Source organism: Somniosus microcephalus, unplaced genomic scaffold (genome assembly GCF_052327205.1).
Source record: "Somniosus microcephalus isolate GS21.2 unplaced genomic scaffold, FLI_Smic_1.0 scaffold4, whole genome shotgun sequence".
NCBI lineage: Eukaryota > Metazoa > Chordata > Chondrichthyes > Squaliformes > Somniosidae > Somniosus > Somniosus microcephalus.
This window is the reverse complement of record NW_028225191.1, coordinates 2,223,960-2,242,380: the sequence shown is the minus strand read 5'-3', so window position 1 is coordinate 2,242,380 and position 18,421 is coordinate 2,223,960. Positions and strand designations below refer to the sequence as shown.

At 47.7% G+C, this 18,421-nt stretch overlaps 1 protein-coding gene across 1 annotated transcript in view; it reads left to right on the top strand.

The window, feature by feature from the left end:
* The window catches only part of LOC147084047 (uncharacterized), a 47,828-nt gene extending 34,554 nt beyond the window's left edge, over positions 1-13,274 (top strand). Inside the window, exon 2 of the mRNA XM_085979942.1 lies at positions 11,735-13,274. Within this exon, the coding sequence (XP_085836068.1) occupies positions 11,735-13,060 (1,326 nt within the window). The 3' untranslated portion in view covers positions 13,061-13,274. The remainder of the gene's footprint in view (positions 1-11,734) is intronic.
* The last annotated feature ends 5,147 nt before the right edge of the window (positions 13,275-18,421 follow it).

Sequence of the window (18,421 nt, the reverse complement as noted above, 5' to 3'; positions counted from 1 at the left end):
AAAGGGATATGGGGAGAAGACAGGGACAGGGTACTGAATTTGGATGATCAGCCATGATCGCATTGAATGGCGGAGCAGGCTCGAGGGGCCGAATGGCCTACTCCTGCTCCTATCTTCTATGTTTCTAGAACCAGGGGTCACAGTTTTACATCTCCACCTTTCCCAGCCCAGGGGCAGTGAAGCTGATTTTCAGGCCCCAGCTGCTGCACAGGTTGGTTGAAAGGATCAGCAGTAATGGCGGCTGCAATCCCCACAAGTCCCCGCGCTCCAGAAAGCGGTCTGGCCGCCGCACTGAGTTGTGACTGAGACCGAGCATGCGCCCCATGGCCGCGCCCTCTCCTGCTCCACAGGCGCCCGGCCCGCACCGCGCATGCTCAGCACACACCCTGGGCCCGTGTCAATCATCCTCCCCCCGCGCCTGCGCACTGGGCCCGAGCTCCAGTTTGCCGCGCGGGGCTTTCTTTGTAAAGTCGGTGTTGGTGAAGAGCCGCAATCAGTGAGGGAAAGTGAGTTTTCCGCCAGATCCGATTGAGATCAGAGGAGGGGAGACAATAAAGGGGAATCCAAACCTGAGAGTCCGCGGATCCGGGCCCCGAGCGGAGCTTCTTCAATTTGGCGGAGCGCATTCCAGGGACACGTGACCCGGGCCCAGGGCCTGATTGACGGGAACTTCTGACCATTAGGGAGCGAGCGGGGTGGGGCTGGAGGAGCAAACCGGCGCCCCGCGCGCCCACCCCGCTCTTCGCCCAACCAGTCACGTCAAGACGTCGCCGGCGTGCACTGACTGACACTGAGCTCTCCACCAATGAGCGAGGGGAGGCTGAGCCTGAGCCTGGAGGACTGATCGAGGGGCTTTGGTCCTCTAACCAATCACGGCGAAGGAGGAGGCGGGACCTGGAACCGCCGCCGCCATTTTGTAAAGTGGCTCAGGATCTGTGAGCCCGGAAAAGTTTATTTTTAATGTTCCTTTCACATTTTACAGCTCAAACTAATTTTGTTTTGCAGAAGATACTTTTTATTAAATAAAAGAAGTTCGGTTTTAAATTGATGAAAATAACAAACCCTGTGGAACAAATACTTGTGAGTAAAAATATTTCTTCTCCCTGAATTCATTTTCTTAATATTAATTTTCAGCGTTTTTAATTATTAATTTCAAGCACTTTAAGAGAAATATGGGAGTGGTGAGGGTTCTCTTAAAGGGACAGGCGCTCTCTTCTATATGATTTTCATTAAAGGGACCGCGTCCCTGTGGATGACTGTTTTAAAGGGACAGCGTCTCCCTTTTTATAATGTATATTTAAGAGACTGACATTTAAAGTAGGGCAAATCCCCTGCTCCCGTGAGTGCTTGGCGAAAAATCAGGTGCTGTTTGCTCTCGCCCCCTCCCAATTTTCTGCCAAGGGACAGAAAGCAGAGAGTAGTGGTGAACGGTTTCTTTTCAGACTGGAGGGAGGTAAACAGTGATGTTCCCCAGGGGTCGGTATTAGGACCAATGTTCCCTCTAATTTTTTTGAGGTGCGTGGCCCCTTTAACGGGCTGCACGGCCCATTCAAATTTCCGTGCATGCGCATTTATTCCATTTATAGGGCGGTGAGCCGGCTGCGCGGGACCTCCAGACCGCTGCGTGGCCGCGCAACTTAACGTGAACTTTGATTCGGACCACTGCTTTTTTTGATATATATTAATGACCTGGACTTGGGGATCCAGGGCAAAATTTCAAAATTTACAGATGACATGAAACTCGGAAATGTAGCAAACAATGAGGATAGTAACAGACTTCAGGAGGATGTAGCCAGACTGGTGAAATGGGCAGAAACGTGGCAGATTAAATTTAATGTAGAGAAGTGTGAAGTGATTCATTTTGGTAGGAAGAATGAGGAGAGGCAATATAAACTAAATGGTCCAGTTTTAAAGAGGGTGCAGGAACAGAGAGGCCTCAGGGTGTATGTACACAAATCTTAGAAGGTGGCAGGACAAGTTGAGAAGGCTGTTAAAAAAGCATACAGGATCCTTGACTTTATTAATAGAGGAATAGAGTACAAAAGCAAGCAGGTTATGCAAAGCCTTTATAAAACACTGGCTAGGCTTCCGCTGGGCACCACACTTTAGGAAGGATGTCAAGGCCTTAGAGAGGGTGCAGAAGAAATTTACGAGAATGGGACCAGGGATGAGGGACTTGAGTTACGTGGAGAGACGGGAGAAGCTGGGGTTGTTCTCCTTAAGCAAAGAAGATTAAGAGGAGATTTGATAGAGTTGTTCAAAATCAGGATGGATTTTGAGAGAGTAAATAAGGAGAAACCGTTTCCAATGGCTGAAGGGACAGAAACCAGATTTAAGGCGATTGGCAAAAGAACCAGAGGTGACATGAGGAAACAGATTGTTACACCAAGTTGTTGTGATATGGAATGCGCTGCCTGAAAGGGCGGTGGAAGAAGATTCAATATTATAATTCAAAAGAGATTGAGATAAATACTTGAAGGGAAAACATTTACAGGGCTTTGAGGAAAGAGCAGGGGGAGTGGGATTAATTGGATCGCTCTTTCAAAGAGCCAGCACAGGCACGATGGGCCGAATGGCCTCCTTCTGTGCTGTATCATTCTATGATGCTATTCTACACAGACACACACACATACAGTCAGACAGACACACAGACACAGATACTCACTAAAATACAGTCAGACACACACTCACTTTTTTTCTGCATGAACTTTTATTATTAATTTCAAAGACTTTACGAAAAAGGTGGGAATGGTGGGCGGAGGGCTCTTAAAGGGACAGGGACTCTCCTTTTCAATGTGATTTTCATTAAAGGGACTGAGTCCCTCCTTGCCTGTGGAGGACCAATTTTAAAAGGACAGCGTCTCGAAATCAGGTGCAGTCTGCGTGTGAACCACCTCCTCCCAATTTCCTGCCAAGTGACCCCTGCGGGCACCACTCCACTCCAGGAGTGGCTCCTAGAATCATACAGCACAGAAGGAGGCCATTCAGCCCATCGTGCCTGTGCCGGCTCTTTGAAAGAGCTCTCCATTTAGTCCCACTCCCCTGCTCTTTCCCCATAGCCCTGAAAATGTTTCCCCTTCAAGTGTTTATCCAATTCCCCAGTGAACGTTATTATTGACTCTGCTTCCACCGCCCTTTCAGGCAGCGCATTCCAGATCACAACAACTCGCTGCGTCAATAAAATTCTCCTCACCTCACCTCTGGTTCTTTTGTCAATGACCTTATATCTGTGTCCTCTGGTTACCGACCCTCCTGCCACTGGAAACAGTTTCTCCTTATAAGCTACAGCTATACAAAGCCCTGGTTAGACCCCAGAGAGTCATAATGGCACAACAGGAGGCCATTCGGCCCATCGAGTCCGAGCCGGCTCTCTGTATACAATCCAGTCAGTCCCACTCCCCCACTCTATCCCCGTAGCCCTGCAAGTTTATTTCCCTCAAGTGCCTATCCAGTCTCCTCTTGAAAACATTGAGTGTCTCCGCTTCCACCACTTCCGTCGGCAGTGACTTCCAGGTCCTCACCACTCGCTGCGTAAAAAAGCTTTTCCTCACGTTCAACCTGTATCTCTTGCCCAAAACATTAATTCTGTGTCCCCTAGTCCTTGTACCATCAGCTAGTGGGAACAGCCTTTCCCCGTCGAGCCTATCCAAACCCGTCATAATCTTGTACACCTCTATCAAATCAGCCCTCAACCTCCTTTGCTCTAATGAAAACAAATCCAGCTTCTCCAACCTGTCCTTGTAGCTAAGATCCCCCATCCCCAGAACCATTCTGGTAAATCTCCTCTGCACCCTCTCAAGGGCCTTCACATCCTTCCTAAAGTGTGGTGACCAGAACTGGATGCAATACTCCAGTTGTGGCCTAACCAGCGCTTTATAAAGGTTCAGCATAACTTCTCTACTTTTGTACTCAATACTTCTATTTATGAAGCCCAAGATCCCATATGCTTTGTTAACCACTCTCTCAATATGTCCCGCCACCTTCAGGGACCTACGCACATTAACTCCCAGGAACTCCCTGGAGCACTGTGTACAGTTCTGGGCAACATATACCTCAAAGGATATATTGGCCTTGGAAGGAGTGCAGCACAGATTCACCAGAATGTTACCCGGGCTCCAAGGGTTAAGATTATGAGGAGAGATTACATAAACTAGGCTTGTGTTCCCTGGAATCTAGAAGGTTAAGGAGTGATTGAGGATTTTGGGATTTTGAAAGGAATTGGTAGAGTAGATAGAGAGAAACTTTTTCCGCCGGTGGGGCAGTCGAGGACAAGGGGACATCACCTTAAAATCAGAGCCAGGCCATTCAGGAGAGAAGTTGGGAAACACTTCCTCACACAAAGGGTGGTAGAAGTGTGGAACCCTCTCCCACAGAAAGCAGTCGATGCCAGCTCAATTAATCATTTTAAATCCCAGCGCGATAGATTTTTGTTAGACAAGGGAGCAAAGGGATATGGAGCCAAGGCAGGTGGGTGGAGTTAAGACACAGATCGGCCATGATCTCATTGAATGGCGGAACAGGCTGGAGGGGCTGAATGGCCTCCTCCTGTTCCCATGCTCCTATTTATTCTATCAAAACCCTTCCTGTTTTGAACACCTCTATTAAATCTCTGCTGCACCTTCTCTGCTCCAAGGAGAACAATCCCAGCTTCTCCAGTCTCTCCACATAACTGAAATCCTCTGTGTATTTGTCGTGGGGCAGCAGGCTATAGCAAACAGCTTTCTTAAGAACATAAGAAATAGGAGCAGGAGCAGGCCATTCGGCCCTTCGAGCCTGCTCCGCCATTCAATAAGATCATGGCTGATCTTCTACCTCATCCCCACCTTCCCGCCCGATCCCCATATCCCTTGATTCCCCATGAGTCCAAAAATCTATCTGTCTCAGCCTTGATTATACTCAATGACTGAGCCTCCACAGCCCTCTGGGGCAGAGAATTCCAAAGATTCACCACCTTCTGAGTGAAGAAATTTCTCCTCATCTCAGTCCTAAATGTCCGACCCCTTATTCTGAGACTGTGACCCCTGGTTCTAGACTCCCCAGCCAGGGGAAACAGTCTCCCAGCATCTACCCTGTCAAGCCCTGTAAGAATTGTAGATGTTTCAATGAGATCACCTCTCATTCTTCAAAATTCATGGGAATATAGGCCCAGTCTCCTCAATCTCCCCTCATAGGACAATCTCCCCATCCCAGGAATCAGTCTGGTGAACCTTTGTTGCACTCCCTCTAAGGCAAGTATATCCTTCCTTAGGTAAGGAGACCAAAACTGTACACAATACCCCACAAGGGTGTGTGCTGAGCCCCCTCCTCTACTCCCTCTTCACCCACGACTGTGTGGCTGTTCATGGTTCCAACACCATCATCAAGTTTGCGGATGATACCACGGTAGTAGGCCAGATCACCAACAATGATGAGTCAGCCTACAGGGAGGAGGTCCAGCATCTCGTGAAGTGGTGCGCTGATAACAACCTGGCCCTTAACATCAGGAAAACCAAAGAAATCATTGTGGACTTCAGGAAGTCTAAAGGCGGAAGTCACACCCCCATCCACATCCATGGGGCTGTGGTGGAAAGGGTGGACAGCTTTAAGTTCCTCGGAGTCCACATCACGGAAGACCTCTCCTGGTCCCTCAATACCTCCTCTCTGGTGAAGAAGGCCCAGCAGCGCCTATATTTCCTAAGGAGGCTGAAGGGATGTAACCTGTCACCCCTGATCCTCTCTAACTTTTACCGCTGCACAATTGAGAGCATCCTGACGAACTGTATCACAGTATGGTATGGCAGCTGTAGCTACTATGACCGGAAAGCCCTGCAGCGGGTAGTCAAAACTGCCCAACGCATTACCGGCACCCGGCTACTGACCATAGAGCACATATACCAGAAACGCTGTCTACGGAGGTCACAGACCATCATCAAAGACCCTACACACCCCAGCCACAGTCTGTTCACCCTCCTGCCATCTGGGAGACGCTACAGATGCATTCGCACCTGAACGACCAGATTTAGGAACAGCTTCTTTCCCAGGGCTGTCATCCTACTGAACTCCACAAATAAACTCTAAAGCCTGCACATCTGCCAATGCACTTTATTATGGTTATGTTTATGTTAATGTATTACAAGCCAAATGAATGTTGAATGTTTAAATGTCTTAATCTAAATGTACACTCTCGGGAGCCGCAAGCCTACATTTCGTTGTACTGCACTTGTGCACTAACAATGACAATAAAAGTTGATTATTATTATTATTATTATTAGGTGTGGTCTCACCAAGGCCCTGTATAATTGCAGTAAGACTTCTTTACTCTTATACGCCAATCATAAGAACATAAGAAGTAGGAGCAGGAGTAGGCCATACGGCCCCTCGGGCCTGCTCCGCCATTCAATAGGATCATGGCTGATCTGAATCTAGACTCACGTCCACTTCCCTGCCTGCTCCCCGTAACCCCTAATTCCCTTATCTGCTAGGAAACTGTCTATCTCCATTTTAAATGTATTTAATGTTGCAGCTTCCACAGCTCTCTGGGGTAGCAAATTCCATAGATTTACTACCCTCTGAGTGAAGAAGTTTCTCCTCATCTCAGTTTTGAAAGGGCAGCCCCTTATTCTTCGATTATGCCCCCTAGTTCTAGTCTCACCCATCAGTGGAAACATCCTCCCCGCATCCACCCAATCAAGCCCCCTCACAATCTCATATGTTTCGATAAGATCGCCTCTCATTCTTCTGAACTCCAATGAGTAGAGTCCCAACCTACTCAAACTTTCCTCATACATCAACCCCCTCATCTCCGGAATCAACCGAGTGAACCTTCTCTGAACTGCCTCGAGAGCAAGTATATCTTTTCTTAAATATGGAAACCAAAACTGCATGCAGTATTCCAGGTGTGGCCTCGCCAATACCCTGTATAACTGCAGTAAGACTTCCCTGTTTTTATACTCCATCCCCCTTGCAATAAAAGCCAAGATTCCATTGGCTTTCCTGATCACCTGCTGCACCTGCATACTAACTTTTTGTGTTTCATGCACCAGGACCCCAGATCCCTTTGTACTGTAGCACTTTGCAGTTTCTCTCCATTTAGATAATAACTTGCTCTTTGATTTTTTTCTGCCAAAGTGCATAACCTCAAACTTTCCAACATTATATTGCATCTGCCAAATCTCTGCCCACTCACTTAGCCTGTCTATGTCCTTTTGCAGGTTTTTTATGTCATCCTCACTCATTGCTTTCCCTCCCATCTTTGTATCATCGGCAAACTTGGATATGTTGCACTCGGTCCCTTCCTCCAAATCGTTAATATAGATTGTAAAGAGTTGGGGTCCCAGCACTGACCCCTGCGGAACACCACTAGTTACTGATTGCCAGCCCGAGAATGAACCATTTATCCCAACTCTTTGTTTTCTGTTAGATAGCCAATCTTCCACCCATGCCAGTATATTACCCCCAATCCTGTGATTTCTTATCTTGATCAGTAATCTTTTGTGTGGAACCTTGTCAAATGCCTTTTGGAAGTCCAAATACAACACATCCACTGGTTCCCCTTTATCCACCCTGTATGTTACATCCTCAAAGAATTCGAGCAAATTTGTCAAACATGACTTCCCCTTCATAAAACCATGCTGACTCTGTCCTATTAAATTATGTTTATCCAAATGCTCTGTTACTGTTTCCTTAATAATGGACTCCAACATTTTGCCAACCACAGATGTTAGGCGAACTGATCTATAGTTTCCAGCTTTTTGTCTACTTCCCTTCTCAAATAATGGTGTTACATTAGCAGTTTTCCAATCTGCCGGGACCTTTCCTGAGTCCAGGGAGTTCTGGAAAATAATCACCAATGCACCCACAATCCCTACCGCCACTTCTCTCAAGACCCTAGGATGTAGGCCATCAGGTCCGGGGGATTTATCCGCCTTAAGTCCCTACAATCCTTTTGTAATAAAGACTAACGTACCATTTGCTTTCCTAATTGCTTGCTGCACCAACGTGTTAAGATGAGAAATGATAAAGGCAAGAAGTCACTTGCGGGAGTGGTGTACAGGCCCCCTGACAGTAACCACACGGTAGGATGGAGTATAAAGGAAGAAATAACGAGAGCTTGTCAGAAAGGTATGGCAATAATCATGGGGGATTTTAATCTACATATAGACGGGAAAAATCAGATGGGCAAAGGTAACCTAGATGAGGAGTTCGTAGAATGTTTTCGGGATAGTTTCTTAGAACAGCACGTTCTGGAACCAACCAGAGAGCAGGCTATACTAGACCTGGTATTGTGCAGTGAGATAGGATTAATTAATGACTTCATAGTGAAGGCGCCCCTAGGTAGCAGCGATCATAATATGATTGAATTTTACATTCAGTTTGAGGGAGAGAAGAGTGGGTCCAAGACTAGTATTTTAAACTTAAATAAGGGCAATTATGAGGGCATGAAAGCAGAGCTAGCTAAAGTGAACAGGCAAATTAGGTTAAGGGATAGGTCAATAGAGTCGCAGTGGCAGACATTTAAGGGGATATTTCAGAATACACAGAATAGATACATTCCAACGAGAAAGAAAAATTCCAAGGGGAGGACCCACCATCCGTGGTTAACTAAAAAAGTTAAAGATAGTATCAGACTTAAAGAAAAAGCATATAATTGTGCAAAGATGGCTGGCAGGTCAGAAGGTTGGACAGAATATAAAAAACAGCAAAGAATGACTAAAAGATTAATGAGAGAAAAATTAGAGTACCAGAGAAAGCGAGCTAGAAATATAAAAACTGATAGTAAGAGTTTCTATAGATATTTAAAAAAGAAAAGAGTTAACAAAGTGAGCGTTGGTCCTACAGAAAGTGAGACTGGGGAATTAATAATGGAAAATAATAATAATAATTCAACTTTATTGTCATTGTACAACGCACAAGTACATGAACAACGAAATGTGATTTTGCAAGCTCCCATGAGTCCAGTACAAATAACATTAACATTAAACGTAAATAGCACCGTCCTGGGAGAAGCAAAGCCGCTGCGTCTGTGCGCGCCGCCATTCCATTTCCACCATTCCTCCTGTCTGACAATCTTCAGCCCAACGCCCGGGCCTGCTCACCAGCCGCCCCTCCCTGGGCTCCTTCCGTGACCTTCTGCACCTGGTTTTCCCTGATGGTCACCCCTCCAGGTACTAACCAGGCCTGGCTCTGCTTAGCTTCCAAGCCTTGCCAGTGACCCTGTCCCTAGTCCCAGGAACAAGGCCCAGGAATAAGGAGATGGCAGTTGAATTGAACAGGTATTTTGCATCGGTCTTCACTATAGAGGATTCAAGTAACATCCCAGAAATAGCTGTAAATCAGGAAATGGAAGGGAGGGAGGAACTCCAGAAAATTACAATCACCCGGGAAGTGGTACTGAGCAAATTGTTGGAGCTGCGGGCTGACAAGTCCCCGGGTCCTGATGGACTTCATCCTAGGGTCTTAAAAGAAGTGGCTAGTGAGATAGTTGATGCGTTGGTTTTAATTTTCCAAAATTCCCTAGATTCGGGGAAGGTTCCATTAGATTGGAAAATAGCGAATGTAACTCCTTTATTCAAAAAGGGAGGGAGACAGAAAGCAGGAAACTACAGGCCAGTTAGCTTAACATCTGTCATAGGGAAGATGATAGAAGCTATTATTAAAGACGTTATAGCAGGGCACTTGGAAAAGTTCAAGGTAATCAGGCAGAGTCAACATGGTTTTGTGAAAGGGAAATCATGTTTAACCAATTTATTGGAGTTCTTTGAGGAAGTAACATGTGCTGTGGATAAAGGGGAACTGGTGGATGTACTGTACTTAGATTTCCAGAAGGCATTTGATAAGGTGCCACATCAAAGGTTATTGCGGAAAATAAAAGCTCATGTTGTAGGGGGTAACATGTTGGCATGGCTAGAAGATTGGCTAGCTAATAGGAAACAGAGAGTAGGCATAAATGGGTCATTTTCTGGTTGGCAAGATGTAACGAGTGGTGTGCCACAGGGATCAGTGCTGGGACCTCAACTTTTTACAATTTATATAAATGACTTGGATGAAGGGACCGAAGGCATGGTTGCTAAATTTGCTGATGACACAAAGATAGGTAGGAAAGTAAATTGTGAAGAGGACATAAGGAGGCTACAAAGGGATATAGATCAGTTAAGTGAGTGGGCAAAGATCTGGCAAATGGAGCATAATGTGGGAAAATGTGAAGTTGTCCATTTTGGCAGGAAGGATAAAAAAGAAGCATATTATCTAAATGGTGAGAGATTGCAGAGCTCTGAGATGCAGAGGGATCTGGGTGTCCTAATGCATGAATCGCAAAAGGTTAGTATTCAGGTACAACAAATAATCAGGAAAGCTAATAGAATGTTATAGTTTATTGCGAGGGAAACTGAATACAAAAGTAGGGAGGTTATGCTTCAGTTATACAGGGCATTGGTGAGACCACATCTGGAGCACTGTACAGTATTGGTCTCCTTATTTAAGGAAGGATGTAAATGCGTTGGAAGCAGTTCAGAGAAGGTTTACTAGACTAATACCTGGAATGGGCGGGTTGTCTTATGAGGAAAGGTTGGACAGGCTAGGCTTGTATCTGCTGGAGTTTAGAAGAGTAAGAGGTGACTTGATTGAAACATATAAGATCCTGAGGGGTCTGGACAGGGTGGATGTGGAGAGGATGTTTCCTCTTGTGGGAGAATCTAGAACTAGGGGTCACTGTTTAAAAATAAGGGGTCGCCCATTTAAGACAGAGATGAGGAGAAATTTTTTCTTACAGACGGTCGTGAGTCTTTGAAACTCTCTTCCTCAGAGAGCGGTGGAAGCAGAGTCTTTGAATATTTTTAAGGCAGAGGTAGATAGATTCTTGATAAGCAAGGGGGTGAAAGGTTATCGGGGTAGGTGGGAATGTGGAGTAATCAGATCAGCCATGATCTTATTGAATGGCGGAGCAGGCTCGAGGGGCCGAGTGGCCTACTCCTGCTCCTAATTTGTATGTTCGTATGTAACCTGTGCAGCAGCTGGGGCCTGAAAATCAGCTTCACTGCCCCTGGGCTGGGAAAGGGGGACATGAGGCAACATTCTCCCTCTTACCCCTTTCTACACTCCTTTTACAGGGATTTAGAAGTGGAGCATTTACAGATAGGAAGCTCAGACCGAACATCACGTCAAGAACAGACAGAGTCACTCGATTCATCAGGACCTGATTCAGTTGGTCCTCCAATCTGCTGGCACACCAGCAAGTTCACACTAATGAGAGACCTTTTAAATGTTCTGAGTGTGGGAAGAGCTTCAAAATCTACAAGTACCTGAAGCAACTCCAGTGGCTACACACTGGGGAGAGCCCGTTCACCGGCCCCGTGTTCCAGAAGGGTTTCACTCAGTCATCCGCTCCGATGATACACCAGCAAGATCACACTAGGGAGAGACCTTTTAACCCACTCCGTGTGTGGGAAGTGATTAATTGCACCCTCCGTGCTGCTGAGACACCAGCTTGTCCACACCAATGAGAGACCGTTGACCTGCTCTGTGTTTTTGAAGCGATTCTCTCATTCTGCCATCCTCCTGAGACACCAGCTTGTTCACATTAAATGTTCTGACTGCGGGAAGAGATTTAAAAGGTCCCAGAATCTGAAGAGACACCAGCTGGAGAGAGCAGGTGAGATTCTGTTCACCTGCTCAGTGTGTGGGAAGAGATTCACTCGGTCCTCAAATCAGCTGGCACACAAGCGAGTTCACACTGGGGAGAGGCCGGTGAAACATTCTGACTGGGAAAAGCTTTCAAATGTCCCAGGAGCTGAAGAGACACCAGCTGGAGACAACAGGAAAGAGACCGTTCACCTGTTCCCTGTCTGGGAAGGGATTCACTCAGCCATCAAACCTGTTGCGACACCAGCAATATCACACTGATGAGAGATCATTTAAATGTTCTGACTGTGGGAAGAGCTTTAAAACCTCTGGGGATCTGAAGAAACACCAGTTGGTCCACGCTGATGAGAGACCATTTAAATGCTCTGACTGTGGGATGAGCTTTAAAAGCTCCGGGCATCTGAATGGACACCAGCGTGTTCACACTGGGGCGAGGCCATTCACCTGCTCCATGTGTGGTAAGGGATTCACTCAGTCATCCCACCTGCTGCAACACCAGCGAGTTCACACCGATGAGAAACCATTTAAATGTTCTGACTGTGGGAAGTGGTTTAAAAGCTCCAGCAATTTGACTACACACCAGCGAGTTCACACTGATGAGAGACCATTCAAATGCTCTGACTGTGGTAAGAGCTTTAAAAGCTCCGGGCATCTGAATGGACACCAGCGTGTTCACACTGGGGAGAGGCCATTCACCTGCTCCGTGTGTGGGAAGGGATTCACTCGGTCATCCCACCTGCTGGAACACCAGCGAGTTCACACTGATGAGAGACCATTTAAATGCTCTGACTGTGGTAAGAGCTTTAAAAGCACCGGGGAGCTGAAGATACACCAGCGAGTTCACACTGGGGAGAGACCATTTAAATGTTCTGACTGTTGTAAGAGCTTTAAAAGCACCGGGGAGCTGAAGATACACCAGCGAGTTCACACTGATGAGAGACCATTTAAATGCTCTGACTGTGGTAAGAGCTTTAAAAGCACCGGGGAGCTGAAGATACACCAGCGAGTTCACACTGATGAGAGACCATTTAAATGCTCTGACTGTGGTAAGAGGTTTAAAAGCACCGGGCATCTGAATGGACACCAGTGTGTTCACACCGGGGAGAGGCCATTCACCTGCTCCGTGTGTGGGAAGGGATTCACTCAGTCATCCCCCCTGCTGGCACACCAGCGAGTTCACACTGATGAGAGACCGTTTAAATGTTCTGACTGTGGGAAAAGGTTTAAAAGGTCCGGAGATCTGAAGGAACACCAGCGTACTCACACTGGGGAGAAGCTGTTCACCTGCTCCGTGTGCGGGAAGGGATTCACTCAGTCATCCAACATGCTGACACACCAGCGACTTCACACTGATGAGAGACCATTTAAATGCTCTGACTGTGCGAAGAGCTTTAACAGCTCCGGGGAGCTGAAGAGACACCAGCGAGGTCACACTGTTCTGTAGCACAGGGCCCTGTAGGCAGCTGGGGTGACATGAACGTGGAATGGATGAATGTTTTATAAATTTTTCTGCTGTTTAATCTTTCAATCTGTTGTGCTGATGATTCCCTTCGATTGACTGTTGATGGTGTTACATAGAATGTACAGCACAGAAACAGGCCATTCGGCCCAACTGGTCCATGCCAGTGTTTATGCCCCACACCCACCCTACTTCAATTAACCCGATCAACATCTCCTCCCATTCCTTTCTCCCTCATGTGGCTTCCTCATAAATGCATCTGTGCTGTTCACCTCAACTACTCCCTGTGGTAGCGAGTTCCCCATTCTCACCATTCTCTGGGTAAAGACATTTCTCCTGAATTCATTACTGGATTTATTAGTGACTATTTTAAGTTTGTGGCCTCATAAATATGATGAGATTCTGTTAAGCTGACCAGTATGTTGTTGTACTTTGTCTTTTTCTGATAAATTAAACATTACTGAGCCCTTGTACGCGTGTTATGGGATGAAGTTTTTTTAAATTCGTTCATGGGATGTGGGCGTCGCAGGCAAGGCCAGCATTTATTGCCCATCCCTAATTGCCCTTGAGAAGGTGGTGGTGAGCCGCCTTCTTGAACCGCTGCAGTCCGTGTGGTGAAGGTACTCCCACAGTGCTGTCAGGGAGGGAGTTCCAGGACTTTGACCCAGCGCCGATGAAGGAATGGCGATATACTTCCAAGTTAGAATGGTGTTTGACTTGGAGTTGGTGGTCATAGAGTCATAGAGTTATACAGCACAGAAAGAGGCCCTTCGGCCCATCGTGTCTGCACCGGCCATCAAGCCCTGTCTATTCTAATCCCATTTTCCAGCACTTTGTCTGTAGCCTTGTATGCTATGGCGGTTCAAGTGCTCATCTAAATACTTCTTGAATGTTGTGAGGGTTCCTGCCTCTACCACCCTTTCAGGCAGTGAGTTCCAGATTCCAACCACCCTCTGGGTGAAAAAGTTTTCCTCAAATCCCCTCTAAACCTCCTGCCCCTACCTTGGTTATTGACCCCTCTACTAAGGGGAAAAGTTCCTTTCTATCTACCCTATCTATGCCCCTCATAATTTTGTACACCTCAATCAGGTCCCCCCTCAGCCTTCTCTGCTCTCAGGAAAACAACCCCAGCCTGTCCAGTCTCTCTTCATAGCTGAAGCGCTCCAGCCCAGGTAACATCCTGGTGAATCTCCTCTGCACCCTCCCCAATGCAATCACATCCTTCCTATAGTGTGGCGACCAGAACTGCACACAGTATTCCAGCTGTGGCCTAACTAGTGTTTTGTACAGCTCCATCATCACCTTCCTGCTCTTATATTCTATGCCTCGGCTAATGAAGGCAAGTATCCCATAAGCCTTTTGAACCACCTTATCTACCTGTCCTGCTGCCTTCAGGGATATATGTATTCTATCAGGTGTTCCCCTGCACCTGCTGCCCTTGTTCTTCCAGGTAGAAGAGGTTGTCGGTTTGGGAGGTGCTGCCGAAGAAGCCTTGGCGAGTTGCTGCAGTGCATCTTGTAGATGGTACACACTGCAGCCACGATACGCCGGTGGTGGAGGGAGTGAATGTTTAAGGTGGTGGATGGGATGCCAATCAAGCGGGCTGCTTTGTCTTGGGTGGTGTCGAGCTTCTTGGGTGTTGTTGGAGCTGCACTCATCCAGGCAAGCGGAGAGTATTCCATCACACTCCTGACTTGTGCCTTGTAGAGGGTGGAAAGGCTTTGGGGAGTCAGGAGGTGAGACACTCGCCATGAATACCCAGCCTCTGACCTGCTCTTGTTGCCACAGTATTTATGTGGCTGGTCCAGTTAAGTTTCTGGTCAATGGTGACCCCCAGGAAGTTGATGGTGGGGGATTCAGCGATTGTAATGCTGTTGAATGTCAAGGGGCAGTGGTTAGACGCTTGCTTGTCGGTGATAGTCATTGCCTGGCACTTGTGTGGTGCGAATGTTACCTGCCACTTATCAGCCCAAGTATTGTGTCTCAAGGGGTTTTATACCCTTATCTATATAACAATTAAGAAGGACTCCGGGGTGGAGAGTTTAGTTAATGGCCATTTTATTTACAATGTGCTTCTTCACTCTATGCACTACATTTCCCATAGTGCATTGCAAATCACCACGACGGTATCCCATGTGGGACAATTCTAATACACATTCAAAATACACAACATATTTCCTCCCCCTTAAAATAGAATGTCCACAAAACAGAATAACTGAAAATGACTATAACTTTGGAAGAGAGGGTAGACTGCCTCTACATTCCGCTAACCCTGGGGATTATTCTGCCCCATGCACACAGGTTAGCACTAACTGTAACTAAGGCGCTCTGGAGGCTGCCTTTCTCTTTGGGGGTAACGCCTAGTCTCAGGAGCAGGCTCTGGCTGGCTCTCCCATGACCCTGCAGGCGTGGCTTCCTCCCTCGATGGCACAAGAGTGGATGGTGCCACCGTCTCGGTCGGATGACCAGTCCCTGCTGGAGCCCCCAGCAGGTCCTTGATCCTCTTTTTCTTGGGTTACCTGGGGCGACTGTCTTGGCAGTAACTGGTCTACATGCCATCTCCATGTTCGGTCATCTCCGGTGCGGACTCGGTATGAAACGAGGCCCGTCTTTTGAATGACCGTAGCCGGGACCCACCACTCCGGGGTGGTGTAGTTATGCGCGAGGACTTTGCCCCCCACCACAAAGTGTCGTTCTTTGGACCTCTGAGCTCGTCTGCTGACTTGATCCTGCTGATTGGCGTGCACCACTGCTTCTGTGGACGTTGGCCTCAGCAGGTCAAGGCGTGTCCGTAGCTGCCTTCCCATGAGTAGGTAAGCAGGAGATGCTCCAGTTGTAGCATGAGGCATGTTTTGGTATTTCAGCAAGAAAGCATTCAGGCGCTGCTTTAGAGGAGCATCACTTGCAGCTTTCAATGCGCGTTTCAGCGTTCTGACAAACCTCTCCGCCAATCCATTCGTGGATGGATGATAGGCCGCGGAGAATGTGTGCTGGATTCCATTGCTCTTGAGGAACTCCTCCATCTCCTGGGATGTGAACTGTGTTCCATTGTCAGTTACTGTCAGGGTTGGGGTCATGAGGCCGTGTAGACACGGGGCCGTGCTGTGCGGGCGAGGCTGGTTCTGGACCCAAGTGCAGACAGATGAGGCGAGAAGCAGATATGCAGTCTTAAATAACAGTACTTTACTAGAATCACACAGGTAAACAGTTACAAAACATAGGAGCTCAAGACAAGCTACCACATAGGCAAATGGCTAGTCAAGATAGGAACTCAAGACAAGCTACCGTGAGGCAACCGGCTTGTCAAGACTGAGCTCAAGACAAGCTACCCCAGGGCAACTGGCTTGTCAAGATAGGAACTCAAGACAAGCTACCGTGAGGCAACCGGCTTGTCAAGACTGAGCTCGAGACAAGCTACCACAGGGCAACCAGCTTGTCCAAACTGAGCACCTTATCAAGACTAAGCAACTTATCAGCACCTTGTCAAGACCGAGAACAACGGGAAGAACCACAGAACTTAAATACAAGCAAAAACATAACACAGATAAACAGTTATAGACATAGGAGCTCAAGACAAGCAACCACTAAGGCAACCGGCTTGTCAAGGCAAGCTACCACAGGGCAACAGACTTGTCGAGACAGAGCACCTTGTCAAGACTAACTCCCTTGTCAGGACTGAGCACAGAGGGAAGAAACCACAGAACTTAAATACAAGCAAAAACAGGTGAAACCAATAAACCAGATAAAAGGCAGTTAAGTAATAAACAGGAGAAACAAGTAACAATTAACAAAGGGAAACCAACCAGTGAAGGTGTCATCTAGGGGTTACTGAAGGAACTGACCGGCACCCTCACAGTTACGATCTGCTCCGGCAGACCAAATCGCCCGAACATCTCTCTGAGTCTCGATGGTTTTCTCCGTAGTGGTAGTGGACATTACTGCAACCTCCGGCCATTTGGAATGGGAGTCCACCACGACCAGGAACATTGCTCCTTCCACTGGTCCCGCAAAGTCCAAATGGATCCGTTGCCACGGTGTCGCCGGCCATTCCCATGGATGCAGTGGCGCTGCTCTTGGCGTATCCCTGGTTGTCTCACATGATGGGCATGATTTCGCTTCAACTTCAATTTTATGATCCAGACCGGGCCACCAGAAGTAGCTTCGTGCCAGCTCCTTCATCCGGTCAATACCACAATGTCCTGAGTGCAGCTCGTTGAGGACATGTTTCCGCAGCTTTGGTGGTATGATCACTCGCATGCCCCAAAGGAGGCATCCTGACATGACAGACAACTCCTTCCCTCTTGACAGGTAAGGTAGAAGCTCAGGTGGTGCGTCTGACACCCGTGATCCATCTCCTCGCATCACCCGATCCAGCACCTTGGATAGCGTAGGGTCCACTCTGGTCTCTTTCTTGACCTGCCGGGCCGTGACAGGGGCATTGCTCACCATGTCAAAGTAGAAAATCTTCTGCTCACAGCCTTCAGAGGGCACAGGCAGCGGAAGTCTTGACAATCCGTCCGCATTGCCATGTGCTGCTGACCTCCGATATTTGATGTTGTAATTGTGAGCGCTTAACATCAGCGCCCAGCGCTGCATCCTGCATGCTGCCAGGGAGGGTATTCCTGTGTGTGGACCAAAGATCGATGTCAGAGGACGATGATCCATCAGCAAGGTGAATTTCCTTCCGAACAAGTTGTGATGGAACCTTTTGATTCCAAAGATGATGCCCAAAGCCTCTTTTTCGATCTGCAGGTATTTCACCTCCGCCTTGCTCAGGGACCTTGACGCGAATGCAATCGGCTTCTCTTCACCTGAGGGAAAGATGTGGGACACGACCGCGCCGACGCGTCACAGGCCAGCTGAATCTGCAACGACGGGTCAAAGTGCATCAACACTCTGGGGTCAGTCAAAGCTGCTTTGGCTTTCTTGAATGCAGCTTCGCACTACTTTGTCCATGCCCAGGCCTTGCCCTGACACAGCAACTCATGTAATGGCTTCAACAGTGATGCCAGCTGTGGAATAAACTTCCGTAATAGTTCAGGAGACCTAAGAATGACCGCAGCTGGCCGACATTTGTAGGTGCAGGAGCGTCGGCAATGGCTTTCACTTTCGACGGTGCTGTGTGTAGGCCGTCCGCGTCGATGACATGGCCTAGGTACTCCACTGATGGCTTGAAAAATTCGCATTTGTCCTTGCAAACGCGTAAGCCATATTCTTCAAGTCTTCCCAGTGTCTTCGCCAGGTTCTGCAGATGCTCGTTGTCGTCCTTTCCTGTGACAAGGATATCGTCGAGATAACATTGTACCCCTGGAATGCCGCTTAAGATCTGGTCCATAGCCCGCTGAA